Genomic DNA, 16,251 nt, shown 5'->3' on the forward strand with positions numbered 1-16,251 from the left:
GGGATTGTTCCCTCCAGGGGGGGTTATTAGTTGAGCAAGAGGGGGGATTGTTCCCTCCAGGGGGGGGGGGGGGTTATTAGTTGAGCAAGAGGGGAGGGTTCTGTGTGAGAATAGGGTTTGGTTGGGTTGCATTTTCTGATACAGATAGGTTAAAGTCAATGGCTAGGTTGCACTTTCTGATAGCTATACGTATAAATAAGTGCAACCGGTTGCAAAATCTGATAAAGTTGCAAAAAATTTCACCACACCGGCATAGAATACAGTGATGCCCCCTGCAGTAGTCAGTACTGGGGGAGGCTGGCACAGAATACAGTGATGCCCTCCAGCAGTAGTCAATAGTGGGTGAGGCTGGCACAGAATACAGTCATGCCCCCAGCTATAGTCAGTGGTGGGTGAGGATGACAGAGACTATAGTGATGCCCCCAGCAGCAGTCAGTATTAGGTAAGGCTGGGCTGGCACATGGTGCTTGATGCCTCCGGCAGCAGTCAGTAGTGGGCGAGGCTGGCACAGACATCAGTGATGCCCCAGCAGCAGTCAGTAGATGGTGAGGCTGGCACAGACTGCAGTGATGCCCCCCAGCATCAGCCAGTAGCGGGGCAGGTCTCAGTGCTGCCCCTCCTCCCCCTGGGTGGGTGTCAGTCCCAGGCTGGATGCATCAGTTACATACAGCTAGGGGGAGACAGGAGCAGCTCAGCCCAGCTCCTCTCATCTCTCATACACCGTGCCCGGGAGGATGGCAGTGCCCGGCTGCCTGCTTCTCTGCCTGCTCTGCGTAGCCCTCGGCGCCCAGGAACTGCCCTCCACTAACGGAGTCAATGGATACAGCCTGCACCCCCCTTACTTCAACCTGGCAGAGGGCACCAAGATCTCGGCCACCGCCACCTGCGGGGAGGGCGAGGAGGGCAGACCTGTGGAGGATCTCTACTGCAAGCTGGTGGGGGGGCCCGTATCCGGGGACCCCAGCCAGACCATCCAGGTACCGTGGCTAGGGGAGGGGGGAGGGTTACTGCTGCGCCCGATGTCACTGTGTGCCACTCTGTGTCCTGCTACCGCCGGAGCTTTCACTTTCACTTGGGGGGTGGGGGGAGAGATAGGGCACAGTAATGGGAGTCTCTTCTGCTAATAGCCCCCCCCCCCCGCCCCGGGATTACTGCTTTGTACCGTGTTGGAACCCTCCGGCAACTTCGAGATATAGTGCAGCCCCTTGTATACTGCAGAGATGTGAGTGCACTTGTTACTCTCTCCACTGCCTCTGCTGTACTAGCAGTGCGAGCTACATATACGTGCAACTTTATTATAACAGTGCCAGCTTCGTATACATCCATGCAACTTTATTATTAACAGTGCTATCAGTGTCAACTACATATACATTCCTGCAACTTTATTATAACAGTGTCAGCTTCACATACATCCATGCAACTTTATTATACCAGTGCTATCAGTGCCAGGCCAGCTTCATGTACATTCATGCAACTTCATTATAACAGTGCTATCAGTGTCACCTACATATACATTCCTGCAACTTTATTATAACAGTGCCAGCTTCATATACATTCATGCAACTAGTATACCAGTGCTATCAGTGCCAGGGCCAGCTTCATGTACATTCATGCAACTTCATTATAACAGAGCTATCAGTGTCAGCTACATATACATTCCTGCTAACTTTATTATAACAGTGCCAGCTTCATGTACATTAATGTAACGTTATATAATAATTTTATTATAACAGTGCCAGCTACATATACATGCAATTTTATTATAACAGAGCTATCAGTGCCAGCTACATATACATTCATGTAACTTTATTATAACAGTGCAAGCTTAATATACAATCAGGCAACTTTATTATAACAGTGTTATCAGTGCCAGCTACATATACATACAAGTGCTGCAGAAGATACCATTGCAGTAATAATAGTAATATGGTAGGACATTAGCCCATGACTATGGTAGGATTAGATTGTGAGCTCCTCTGAGGACAGTCAGTGACATGACTATGTACTCTGTAATGTGCTGCAGGAGATGTCAGTGCTATATAAATACATAATAATATGGTAGTATATTAGACTATGACTACGGTAGGATTAGATTGTGAGCTCCTCTGAGGACAGTCAGTGACATGACTGTGTACTCTGTAATGTGCTGCAGGAGATGTCAGTGCTATATAAATACATAATAATAATATGGTAGGACATTACACTATGACTATGGTAGGATTAGATTTGTGAGCTCCTCTGAGGACAGTCAGTGACAGGACTATCTACTCTGTAATGTGCAGCAGGAGATGTCAGTGCTATATAAATACATAATAATAATATGGTAGGACATTACACTATGACTATGGTAGGGATTAGACTGTGAGCTCCTCAGAGGACAGTCAGTGACATGACTATCTACCCTGTAAAATGCTGCAGGAGATGTCAGTGCTATATACTGTAAATACATAATAATAATAATAATATACATTCGTGTACCAGGACTTTATTAGAAACGGATGAAGTTATAGTTGTGGGGGGAGGTATATTTCCTGCGCACAGGTGACTTCCTGCCTGCACTGTGATAATCCCATTATAATTGCAGTCATGCTCTGATAAGACTATTGGCCTGCTGAGGGTGATAATATAGATAGACTAATAATTAGCCATGGATGAAATGTAAACGTTGAGCCCCAAATACTGTGCGGTGTGGGTATGGAAATAGCTGGAAACTTTTCTAGAAATGCTTCTGTTTTATATTTTAAGGCGTATACACACGCCATATTTTTTCAAACGACGGGTCCATCAGACCCTCCCGTGGGGCGGTAGTTCTGCCGACAGTTGCACGTGAGCACAAGCTGTCGGCAGACTGATAAGACTGCTTTGACTGATAAGACTGTCGTTTGAAAAAATATGGCGTGTGTATGCACCTTTAGGCTTACGTAGATTGTTGTTTTTTGTAAGTACCTGTAGCAGTGTACACAGCATAAGTCATTGCATTTTCTTTTTGAAAGCATGTTTTGTGCATTTCTTTGCTGTCCTCCAAGGTGACTCCCTTTAAACCACTGAAGTGAGATGAATATGGAGGCTGCCATGCCTGGCAGCCCTGCTGATCTATTTGGCTGCAGTAGTGTCTTAATCACACCAGAAACTAGCATGTAGGTAATCTTGTCAGATCTGACAATTTTGTCAGAAATATCTGATTCATGCTTGTTCAGGGTCTATGACTAAAAGCATTAGAGAGAGAGAGAATCAGCAGTATAGCCAGGCAACTAGTATTGCTTATAAAGGAAATAAATATGGCAGCCTTCATAGCCCTCTTGTTACAGTTATCCTTTATCGAGCCTCTTGTGTACAGGGATATTGTTGGGAAGGTTTCACGTGAGAACGTCAGTGGGGTGTAAATGGTGCTGTTGGAATTGTGTGAGAAATTGCACGTGGTTTGATGTCATGAGAATAAGTTGGGGGCTTAGCTACGCCCGATTACGTTAATCCTGTAGCAGTGAGAGCTTTCTCTGCTGCTGTAGCCATAAAACTCTGAATTCTCACATTGGCAATGAAATGTAATGTTACCTATATAAGGCTATTGATTTTCTGTTTGTGTTGCTGTGGATTGAGTAGTGAAGAGGAACTGTATGCAGCATTTTAGCACGGTACCTTTTTACACATGTGACAAACTGCTGTAGAGTGTAAGCTCCATGGGTCAGTCACACAGGCAGTACTTTCCTATCTCTTTTTTGACTACTGGTGATAAGATTGCCTGTTTGATTTATGTACTATTTAATTGTATAATAAGCATTTAAAGGTGGCTGTACATCTACCAATATTGCGCCCCGATTGACTAACCGACCAATAAGCTATAGAATCAGATGAAAATCTTGTCCACCAATTGATTTTTCAATTGATTTCAGGACAAATTATGTCAAAAGCATCGATCCCCCCAGTGCCCAAGCTCTGTAATTCTCACCTGTCCCCGGCAGGATTTCCGGCCTCCTCCACGTTCCCCGCCATTCCCGGAATTACCTGTATCACATGGCAACAGGCCTGTGTGACATCACACTCACATTACGGCGGTAACCATGTTTGGCGTGTGCATGTGGACAGAGCACGGAGTCAACGGTGGATATGGATAGGTAAAGAGCGGGACACCAGAGGGCACATTTTGCAGAGGGCAGCACCGAGGGCTGGAAGGTGGCATCACAAGGCTGATTCCCGAGGGATTTCATGCTGAAATGGATCAGGAATCGGCCTGCCGTGTATGAGCAGCCAACAGATCTCTCTCCGATCTCCGAGTCGATCTGAGAGAGATGTTTTTTGGTGATCTGCCCATACATTGTCTGATGTATAGGCACCTTAAAGGACAACTTAAGCTAGAGGGATATGGAGGCTGCCATATTTATTTCTTTTTAAACAATACTAACTGCCTGGCTGCCCTGTTGGTCTCTTTGGCCCAGGAACAAGCATGCAGCTAATCTTGTCAGATCTGACAATAATTTCCGAAGCCCCTGATCTGCTGCATGCTTGCTCAGGGGCTATGGCTAAAAGTATTAGAGGCAGAGGATCAGCAGGGCTACCAGGCAACTGGTATTGTTTAAAAGGAAATACATATGGCAGCCTCCATATCCCTCTGGTTACAGTTGTCCTTTAAAGTGAGGTGGAAGGGATATGGAGGCTGCCATATTTGTTTCCTTTTAAATAATACCAGTTGCCTGGCATCTTTGCTGGTCTATTTGGCTGCAGTGGCTGAGTAACACTAGAAACAAGCATGCAGCTAAGCTTGCCAGTTCTGACAATAATGTTAGAAACACCTGATCTGCTGCATGCTTGTTCAGGGGCTATGGCTAAAAGTATTCTAGGCAGAGGGTCAGCAGCAGGGCTGTGGAGTCGGTCCAAAAATCCACCGACTCTGACTCCGACTCCTCAGTTTAGGATTCCTCCGACTCCTCGACTCCGACTCCTCTAATTTGCATATTACAATTTTGTTGATTAAAAGTATGTAACATGAAATTCGTCTCTTAACTGCCAACGCTTAGGAATTTTACAAAACAACTGAAGTGAGAAGGATATGTAGACTAAGACTACTATATTTATTCCCTTTAGACTAAAACTAGTCCTTGGTAAGAGTACTTGTAAAAGGTACAAACCGGAACAAAGAACATCTATCAGGCTCTAGGCAATGTAAGTGTGGGTACATGTAAGAATGATGTGCAGGTACTCTGCAGGGGAATGAGGAGATTCTTCCTCTATTACACATTCTTCATGCACAATCTGAACAAGGTTTATGGGTGACAGACAACACCTCTGTGTTCAATGTGCACAGCATTCTCAGTGGATTCCCTGCAGCTCTGTGGGGAGTGCATATGTAGAGTATAGTACTACTGTGTAACAAAGTAAACCTGAGACAGATGAAATTAAAGTTTTATACAGACCTGGGGCTTCCTCCAGCCGCCTTCAGGATAATCAGTCCCTCGTTGTCCTCCTCCACCACCTGGATCTTCTGCTATGAGTCCAGGTACTTGAGCCAGTCTGGTGTAGTGCGCATGCACACACTCCGCCGCCGGGAGCATACTACACATGTGCAGCACTATTGCGCAGGTGCAGAACGCTCCTGGCTGTGGGAGCGGCACGTGGCTGGACAGCGCTGACTAGCTGAATTACCGGGACTCATAGCAGAAGTTCCAGGTGGTGAAGTAGGACAGCAAGGGACTGATTAGCCTGAAGGGGGCTGGAGGAAGCCCCAGGTATGTATAAAACTTTTATTTTCATCCTTCTCAGGTACCCTTTAATTTGTAGTCACCACACCAAATTTTAACAACATATCAAATTATTTGATTTCATCAGCAAAGAGAGTGTATACATTTGCATAAATCAGCATCAATGCAGAATTATTTCCGTCTCATTGACCATCTCTATTAGTGACATGGCTACACATCAGGCTTTATTCTTACAGCATAGATGTTATGTAGTATATATAAGAGATTCCTGTGTACACATCATATATACAGTCACAATCAGATATGTATATCTGACCTTAAAAATACGGGGACTGCTTTATTGAAGCAGCACAAGTAACTAATTTTGATTGGTTTATTTCATTTTTGTGGACTAAGCACAGCTATTACTGTATATATACTGTATACATACATTATTTTTAATGACTATTATCTGAGAAATAGAACATTTTATCATATTTTCTATTTTAATTACAGTTACAAATTCATTAGGAGTCGGAGTCGGTGCATTTTTTCCCAAATCCGACTCCAGGCACCCAAAATTGCCCGACTCCACGACTCCGACTCCGACTCCACAGCCCTGGTCAGCAGGACAGGCAGGAAACTGGTATTGCTTCTAAGGAAATAAATACAGCAGCCTCCATATCCCTCTCACCTCGGGTTCACCTTAAATGACCCCTCTGACATGGCATAGAGGCCTAATCTGTACACATTGGCTTGAGGTACCCATATTCTTATAGACTGGCAGCTGATGGGGGCCGCCGATCAGTATAATGATTGGAAATGCGGTGCAGTAGACATCAATCATAGATTTAATGCAATCGCTTAACAGTTGACAAAAAGAAGCTTTTTTTCCAGGGCTGTGGAGTCGGTCCAAAAATCCACCGACTCCGACTCCTCAGTTTAGGATTCCACCGACTCCTCGACTCCGACTCCTCTAATTTGCATATTACAATTTTGTTGATTAACAGTATGTAACATGAAATTCGTCTCTTAACTGCCAACGCTTAGGAATTTTACAAGACAACTGAAGTGAGAAGGATATGTAGACTACTATATTTATTCCCTTTAGACTAAAACTAGTCCTTGGTAAGAGTACTTGTAAAAGGTACAGACCGGAACAAAGAACATCTATCAGGCCCTAGGCAATGTAAGTGTGGGTACATGTAAGAGTGATGTGCAGGTACTCTGCAGGGGAATGAGGAGATTCTTCCTCTATTACACATTCGTCATGCACAATCTGAACATGGATCAGGCCCTAGGCAATGTAACTGTGGGTACATGTAAGAGTGATGTGCAGGTACTCTGCAGGAGAATGAGGAGATTCTTCCACTATTACACATTCTTCATGCACAATCTGAACAAGGTTTATGGGTGATAGACAACACCTCTCTGTTCAATGTGCACAACATTCTCAGTGGATTCCCTGCAGCTCTGTGGGGAGTGTATATGTAGAGTATAGTACTACTGTGTAACAAAGTAAACCTGAGACAGATGAAATTAAAGTTTTATACATACCTGGGGCTTCCTCCAGCCCCCTTCAGGCTAATCAGTCCCTCGCTGTCCTCCTTCGCCACCTGGATCTTCTGCTATGAGTCCAGGTACTTGAGCCAGTCTGGTGTAGTGCGCATGCACACACTCCGCCGCCGGGGGCGTACTACACCTGCGCAGCACTATTGCGCAGGTGCAGAATGCTTCTGGCTGTGGAAGTGGCACGTAGCCAGACTGCTCTGACTGGCTGAATTACCGGGACTCATAGCAGAAGTTCCAGGTGGGGAAGGAGGACAGCAAGGGACTGAATGGCCTGAAGGGGGTTGGAAGAAGCCCTAGGTATGTATAACACTCTTCTTTTCATCCGTCTCAGGTACCCTTTAATTTGTAGTCCCCAAACCAAATGTTAACAACATATCAAATTATTTGATTTCATGAGCAAAGAGAGTGCATACATTTGCATAAATCAGCATCAGTGCAGAATTATTTCCATCTCATTGACCATCTCTATTAGTGACACAGCTACACATCAGGCTTTATTCTTACAGCATAAATGTTATTTAGCATATATAAGAGATTCCTGTGTACACATCATATATATTGTACAATCACAATCAGATATGTATATCTGACTTTAAAAATACGGGGACTGCTTTATTGAAGCAGCACAAGTAACTAATTTTGATTGGTTTATTTCATTTTTGTGGACTGAGCAAAGCTATTACTGTATATATACTGTATATATACATTATTTTTAATGACTATTATCTGAGAAATAGAACATTTTATCATATTTTCTATTTTAAATACAGTTACAAATTCATTAGGAGTCGGAGTCGGAGTCAGTGCATTTTTTCCCGACTCCAGGCACCCAAAATTGCTCCCACTCCACGACTCCGACTCCACATCCCTGTTTTTTTCCCAATCAATATTATGTGTATTAATCACTCATAATCAAGAAAGAGTCTTTTCATTTGATCACATTTTGTTAGGTTTTACATTTTTCTTGAATAGCTAGACAAGACAAGACAAATAACATTTATATCGCGCTTTTCTCCTGGCAGACTCAAAGCGCCAGAGCTGCAGCCACTAGGACGCGCTCTAAAGGCAGTAGCAGTGTTAGGGAGACTTGCCTAAGGTCTCCTACTGAATAGGTGCTGGCTTACTGAACAGGCAGAGCCGAGATTCAAACCCTGGTCTCCTGTGTCAGAGGCAGAGCCCTTAACCATTACACAATCCAGCCACCGTATAGCTCATCCATTTGACTGATGGAAAACTGTACTATATCCCTAGCTGCGCTGTAGCCCTGAGCGCACGTTTTCTCACTAAGGAAATCTGAGGTGAGAGTGATATGGAGGCTGCCATAATTATTTCCTGTTAAACATACCAATCGCCTGGTTATCCTGCTGATCTCTGTGGCTGCAGTAGTGTCTGATTACACCAGAAACAAGCATGCAGCTAATCCAGCCACACTTCAGTCAGAGCACCTGATCTGCATGCTTGTTCAGGGGCTATGGCTAAAACTACCGTAATAGGCTGCGTTTCCACTTGAGCTGAGAAGGGAAATTTTTAGTTCATTCTTTGCTCATCACAAAGCTAGTTTTATATATATTTTATATTTTGGAGCTGTTCATGTTTGTCAGTCTGTAATAGGTCTGTAGCGGTAAGCAGGACGCACTTCTGTGCCATCCATGATAATGCAGGGCAGGTGGTTATGTTCCCCATATAACCTATGGTGGTAACACATCTGCCCTGGGCACAGCAGGAACATCAGAGCGGACACTGCACTGTCCGTCCCCACTGACTGCAGATACTGAGCCATCGTCCATCGGACGGGAAATTGCATTGTGTGTTCCAGCATTTGAGTCAGAAGACCTGCAGGACAGCCAGGCAATCTGCATTGTTTAAAAAGGAAATACATTTGGCATTCTCCATATCTCTCTCACCTCAGGTTCCTGTTGGTACAGCTGAGTGGCCAGACAGTGCCTGTGGCAGAGCTGCATGATGTCATTTCACTGGTCTGACATCCCCATTGGTGGCATCCCAGCCCCTCCATTCAGCAGTGTGGATAATAGCTGGAGATGGAGACCCCCCCTCCATGGGCTTGGGGCTCTCTTATCAGGCCTGCCAGGCATCACTTTGATCTGTGAGTGGATGACCTGGGGGATGTAATCACACTGTAATCAGCAGCACTGGGGCACTGACCTCCTACATACATGCATATAATGACACCTAGCAGTGTCCTGTCTATGCAGAGCTGTAGTGGGGGGGAAACTGGGTGGTCAACAAAGCTGATGTGGACCCAGAATCACCTGGAAGGTATAAAGGGCTAAAAGAGACCAAAAAGCCCTCTATCACAAAGCCATGCTAAACGTTATTCTGCCTTCTTAAAACAGAAGGTATTTGTGATACTTTAAGGAAATGTCTTAATTCTTACCTCGGGAGAGGGAAGCCCCTGGATCCTCCTGAGGCATCTCTGTCTTTCTCCTCCTCACTGTTCCAGCGTTAAAGGAAACATCAGGCAAAACCTCCCTGCTCTACCTACCCAGGGCTTCCTCCAGCCCCTTGCGGCCTACATGCCCCACGCCGCAGCGCCGCTGTCAATCAAGCCCATGTTGTCCGTGGTGTTCTGCGCAGGCACTAGAGGAGTTTGGCCTCTGCACCGGCAGCGACCCCAGGCCAGCGGCTGCGAGCGGAGATGAGGCGTGGGACATGTCGGCTGCAAGGGGTTGGAGGAAGCCCCCGGGTAAGTAGAGCGGTGGGGGTGAGTTTTTTGTCTGATGATTCCTTTAAGACCCCTGCAAGCCAGTTGACAAAGCCTTGTCCATGGAGTTCACCCGCACTGCAGAGCCACATACAGCTTTTTTTCGCCAAGTGGCGTTTCAGTGCTACTGTGCAAGTGCGGTCTGTCTGTGCCTGTGCAGTGAGGGTGAGCTCTGAGGATCCCTTTGCTGCAAGGGATGGAAGGGTGAAGACTGTAGGATCTAGAGACTTCCCTCTACCAAGTATTGTTATTCGCTTGTATAGTGCTGACATCTTCCACAAGTATATAGTCTTATCCCTTAATTGTCAGAAGGGCTCACAATCTGATACCTACCTTATGCTGGGCATACACGGTGCGTTTTTTTTTTTAATCAATCGAGCTGCTGATGGCTCGATTGATAATTTCCGACGTGTCCGATACCCCGCCGGATCGATTCCGCGCTCTATACTGGCGGGCAGGACAATAGAAGAAACGAGCGGAAGATAAGAAGCCGCCCGCGGGTATGAGCGGGAATCGATCCGGCCGGGCGCGGGGACGAGCGGGGACGCGCCGCAATCTATCCTGCGGCTCGATACACGGTACAAAATGTAACGAGCATCCCCAGCATAAGTCATGTGTACATCATAGTTTAGGGCCAATTTTAGGGGGACATATCTACATTTTTGACTCTTATTTCTCCCAGATTTAATTTAAAGCACATCTGAACTGACAGCGATTTGGAGGCTGACATATTTATTTCCTTTTAAGCAATACCAGTTGCCTATCTATCCTGCTGATCCTCTGCCTCTAATACTTTAAACCATAGACCATGAACAAGCATGCAGCAGAGCAGATGTTTCTGGCATTATTGTCAGATCTTACTGGATTAGCTACATGCTTGTTTCTGGTGTGATCGTGGCGACTGGTATTTTTTAAAAGGAAATAAATATGGCAGCCTCCATATTCTTCTTACTTTAGTTGTCCTTTAAGTGAGCAACTGTGGTTTCCAATGATGCATCACTCCTGAATATGCATGTACTGGTCCAAACCCTACCCCATAGAGCCACATCATTCCATGCCATACACTGATGAGGACCAGAAAATCCAAAACAGGCTGTATGTATGTCTTGTTGGTTGTACATTACAACCATCTGTATGACTGTAAAGCCACATAGTGATCACTGTACTGACCATCTTGTTTTTGATTGCAGGGACAATATTGTGACACTTGTTTATCTACTGGTGGAGAGAAGGCTCATCCTGTCACCAACGCCATAGATGGCACGGAGAGATGGTGGCAGAGCCCCCCTTTATCCCGAGGATTGGAGTTCAACCAAGTCAATGTCACGCTGGACCTCGGTCAGGTTTGTGTCTCTCTTATACGCTTTTATTCTGTGTGGTTTCATTGCTTTGTATCCTTGATCAGCACCTGCTGGGCGTGTCCTGAGTATAACTGTAGAATGCAGAGGGGGTAATCACTGCTGCATTGCATGGTATGGGTGCTGCCATATTTTGCCATTATGTGCATACAAGAATGGTCAGCTCTGGTGGACCTCAGGATAAAGATGGAAGGTGAATATTAAAGGGTAAAAAGTAACTGGAAAAGGTAGGAGGAGTTTAGCTTTCATATCCAATTATCAAGGCGGCAGTGTGCCCAGGCCCTTACAGCCACAACGCAAGCAGCTTTCATCATGTCTTTGCTGGTACAGGATGTCATTCTTTCATTGATGGATTTAGTATGGACGGGATGTGGCTGCAAATCCTGATTAGCTATTCACTTCTCCATAGAACCTTAAATAATGAAAATCTGGACTCTTATGTATTCATTCTGTTGTCTTATTTGAACACTTTTCTTCTGTGGAAAGCTGAGCTCACAGTGGATATTTCAGTGTTTGTTGGTTGAGTGGAGGTACGTTGTATCTCTGTGATGTGATTAGTGGCCTCTCTATCCTTGGGGTCCTTCCACACACAGCACATCGATTCTCAATCCATTTCAGCTGGAAATCTATTAAGAATGAATGCAGCCGCAGCATTGCACTGATTGATGCCGTGCAACGCTATTGTCCATCAATCGACTGCCGTTCCAGCTCTGCCCCTGATCGATGGAAATCTTCTGTCCAGCCCCATCAATCCTTCTTATCGATTTAACTTAAATTCCATTGAAATTCCAATCGTGCAGTAGATGCCCGGCAGATTAAATCACAGTTATCGAATCTACTAGGAAATGAATGGGAAAATCAATGTGTGTATAGCCTGCTGGGCGCCAGCCAAGTAACAAAACACATGTATGTCTTTAACAGTTTTCCCAATTGATTTCAGCACATTTCACTTGTAATAAAGTAGCTGAATGCCTATACTAACCTGGTCACATGATCACAGTTCACATGTTCAATTTAAATGATGTCATCTGGTAGGAGGGACAATGTGTGCAGCCAACAGACAGGCCCTGCATCTGCCTTAGCCTAGGAATGGGGAGGATACATACTCTATCACAGACAGCAGCACTTCTTTCTGAGTGGAGCCACAGAGCTCTGACTCATAAGGAACCTACCACTTCTCACTATGTGCCTAGCTCCCATCATGCTTTGCAGTTTAACAGCAGCAAATTATTATAATCTGACACCCATGTAGTTTTTTCAGCAGTGATTTATTCCTGTCAGGTGATCTCTGCAGAAGGTTTTTTTTTCTGAGACTTCCAAAGCCAGTACAAAAGGTACCTGGTCTCACAGAATGGTCTGGGGTGAGAATTCGGCATAGCTAATCAACCTAGGCTAAACATCACTGGGAGGGTGGGGTAACATACCAATATACAGCAATATATGGATATAGGAAGTGCTTCTGATGCTGAAACCAGGGGAATTCATGTAAAAGTGGGTATCCTGAATAATTTACTTCTGTTTGTCACTACAGGGCCTCTTTTGTATATGACAACATCAGAAGGACACTTCACGTTTAGTTTTATTTCTGTGGGGACTTGCTGAATCATGTATTTGCTGATATCGGTATTGATGAGTGGTCTGAGAAGCTGATGCTTTGGATAGTGGTGAAATGTTTGTATCTGGCAGTGTGGTGACTCCTCTGGCATTTCTACTGAATGCAGAGGAGGAGTAGGAGGGGATGGTGCATTTTATTGAGTCTTATTGTGTGTGTCTGTGTGTGGCTGGCTGTGTTGGGGGGAAGACCGTCCCCTCCCCCAACACACACATTTCTTGACACTGTGACCACACCGACCACACCACATGTCCCTGAGAACGTGCTGCCCCTCAGTGTCCTCAGAGGTGCCACATAGTAGAGTGTGACCTCACAGCACCAGTCACATGACACTGCGACCACACTGCATGCCCCTGAGAACGTGCTGCCCCTTAGTGTCCTCAGAGGTGCCACATAGTAGAGTGTGACCTCACAGCGCCAGTCAAATGACTCTGCGACCACACCGCATGCCCCTGAGAACGTGCTGCCCCTCGGTGTCCTCAGAGGTGCCACATAGCAGAGTGTGACCTCACAGCGCCAGTCACATGACACTGCGACCACACCGCATGCCCCTCCCTGAGAGCGAGCTTCCCTGCGGTGTCCTCAGAGGTGCCACATAGCAGAGTGTGACCTCACAGCGCCAGTCACATGACACTGCGACCACACCGCATGCCCCTGAGAGCGAGCTTCCCTGCGGTGTCCTCAGAGGTGCCACATAGCAGAGTGTGACCTCACAGCGAGCACGCAAAAATATGCAATTCTTTTACTATGAAGCCCCTCCCCTATCTTTGGGAAATTGCAATTGCACTGGGGATAAATAAGGATCGCACAAAAACTGGCGCCGAACACACAGAAAATCATATTGGGGCGTCTGCAGTCATGATCGCTATTTGCAGTGGAAATGGGTGTTAGTGGATATTGTGGTTGATGCATGAAAGTGCAGTAATATTGTCATGTAGAGACATACCACAGCAATATTTCCTTTACTACCAGCACTGTGTACCGCGAGTCACGCTATTCATGCCACCTGCTGTACTCAACTAGCGTCACAGTTGCTATGGTAACATGCGTTACTAAAGAGCATTACCGTTAGTTAGCACACATTACCTTAGCAATGGTCACGCTTGTCGAGTACAGCAGGTTGCGCTTATAGCATAACTTGTGGTACATTTCGCACCGGTGGTAAGGGTAATATCGGATTGCGGTATCTGTGCATGACGATATTACTACGCTTTTGTGCATCTGGCCCGATGTGACATAATGGTGGTTTGCATGATGACTTGGAGTTTGTATGAGAGGTCTGCTCTTAAGGTGGCCACACACGATACAAAAAAATGATCCGATTTTACGGTAATTCGATAAAAACGATCGGATCTCCCGAAAAGATCGAAAGCTTTTTTTTATTTCGACTGAAAAATCTGATCGGATTTCCTGTTTTCTTCGATTTTAATCGATCCGGAATGCCAGATATTTTTCTTCAATCTTCCTAAAGATTGTACGGTGTGTGTTGGATTGTCAATTTATTAATATGCACACCCTAGCAATTTTGTCAAAGTTTCCAATCACTTTTATCATAATTGGGGGGAAAATTGTACATAGGTGTGTGGTACATTGGTCATCATTTTGAAATGTTACAATCAGTCAGAAAAATTGATTGCAATTCTTAAATTGAACAGATATTTAAAAAATTGTATGGTGTGTGGCCACCTAGTCTACTGGTGAGAAATGTCCCTCTCAGGCCCCTGTATGGCTCTCTGTTCTCTGCAGAGCCAGGTAGATGAGGAATGTCTTTGTTTCCTGATGAGGGGTATGTATGGAATGTCAGTTATCCCGGGATCAGTCTGTACCTGTGTGCTCTCTTACAAACCGTTCCCTTCATCCCTCACATGGCCGCCCTGCAGCACACTGAACCTGCCGCCATTTTCTCACATTGCTAAAGTGCGCTTTCGGTAGCCTTTTCTGCAGCATTTTTTCAGAGCGAAATCTGGTGTTTTTGAAGAAATTTTGAATTTAATGCTATTGATTATACAGAAATTGTCGTTTACATTGTCTTTTTTGTGGTTCTGGGTAGTAAAATCACTACCAAAATCAAAATGACTTTGTATTGCCATGTGATCGCTTCAGTAATGCTGCAGGAACAAAAATGAAGAAACCAATCAGATCCTTGTGTCACCTAACTACTGAAACCTGATTGGCTGCTCTGAGCAGCAGCTCCACTTTTGTTGCAGGTTTCCTTCCCAGAGTCTGTGCTGGAGAGACTGCTGGTAACCAGGTGGGCAGGAAATGAAGGGAAGTCTCCTTGGAAAGGCTACAGACCACAAAAAAACCTGACACAGTTTCTAACACTCAATTACCGGTACTTTAAAGTTAAAAACAAGGGATTTCTGCTTCAATGGCCAAATGCATAAAGAAGCTGTACAATTGCCATGTGCAAGACAGCCCACAGCAGTTTCACCAGTACTAAGGGAAAGGGGTAGCACATGTTACCCTAGTAGTAGCGCATTTGCTATGGTATGCATTGCGCTAATATCTTAGGTTTGAGTTACACCCTGAACTAAAAATTAACTGATGATTCAAGTCATTGTACAGTATTTGTAGCTCTAACCCTAAATAGGGCATTCCTGGAATCCCAAAGTCTTATTTTGGATTTAAAAGCTAAAAACAGGAGTTTCATGTTCGTATTGCTTCAGCTGATTTGTGACAGTTGTTAACGTTTTGCAGCTCAAAAAACGATTGAGCCTTTTTATCTATTCCTTGTACTCAGAAGTGTTTCTCTGCCAGGCAAAAGCTTAATGGCTTGTAATTAGTTATCACAGGGTCATAGTTACATAGTTATTTTGGTTGAAAAAAGACATACGTCCATCGAGTTCAACCAGAGAACAAAGTACAACACCAGCCTGCTCCCTCACATATCCCCGTTGATCCAGAGGAAGGCAAAAAACCCATACAAGGCATGGCCCAATTAGCCCCAAAAGGGTAAAAAATTCCTTCCCGACTCCAGATGGCAATCAGATAACATCCCTGGATCAACATCATTGGTTGATAGCTCATGGTGACCCATAACCATTACAAGGTAATAAAGAGATCGAAAAGCCCTCTTAGTAAAAAGTGAAGCTTGTTGTAATTTTGCCTTCCTAAAACAGAAGGTATTTGTGATAATTCAGCTTTAAGTGAGTAACTGTGGTTTCCCATGATGCATCACTCCTGAATATGCAAATCATCTCTTTGCATGCTGGGTTGATGTGGCTCGGTAAAATATATAAGCTACAGGCTCTTTATACACCAGCTATTCTGGATGTGAGCTTGGCTTCAGGGGCATAAAGATTATTTGTGTAT

At 44.9% G+C, this 16,251-nt stretch overlaps 1 protein-coding gene across 1 annotated transcript in view; it reads left to right on the plus strand.

Annotated features, from left to right (window-relative positions):
- The first annotated feature begins 663 nt into the window (after positions 1 to 663).
- Positions 664 to 16,251, plus strand: part of LAMA5 (laminin subunit alpha 5) — a 332,936-nt gene continuing 317,348 nt past the window's right edge. Inside the window, exons 1-2 of the mRNA XM_068264501.1 lie at positions 664 to 977; positions 11,157 to 11,309. Of these exons, the coding sequence (XP_068120602.1) occupies positions 735 to 977; positions 11,157 to 11,309 (396 nt within the window). The 5' untranslated portion in view covers positions 664 to 734. The remainder of the gene's footprint in view (positions 978 to 11,156; positions 11,310 to 16,251) is intronic.

The sequence above is a fragment of the Hyperolius riggenbachi genome, chromosome 12, assembly GCF_040937935.1.
Source record: "Hyperolius riggenbachi isolate aHypRig1 chromosome 12, aHypRig1.pri, whole genome shotgun sequence".
Taxonomy (NCBI): Eukaryota; Metazoa; Chordata; class Amphibia; order Anura; family Hyperoliidae; genus Hyperolius; species Hyperolius riggenbachi.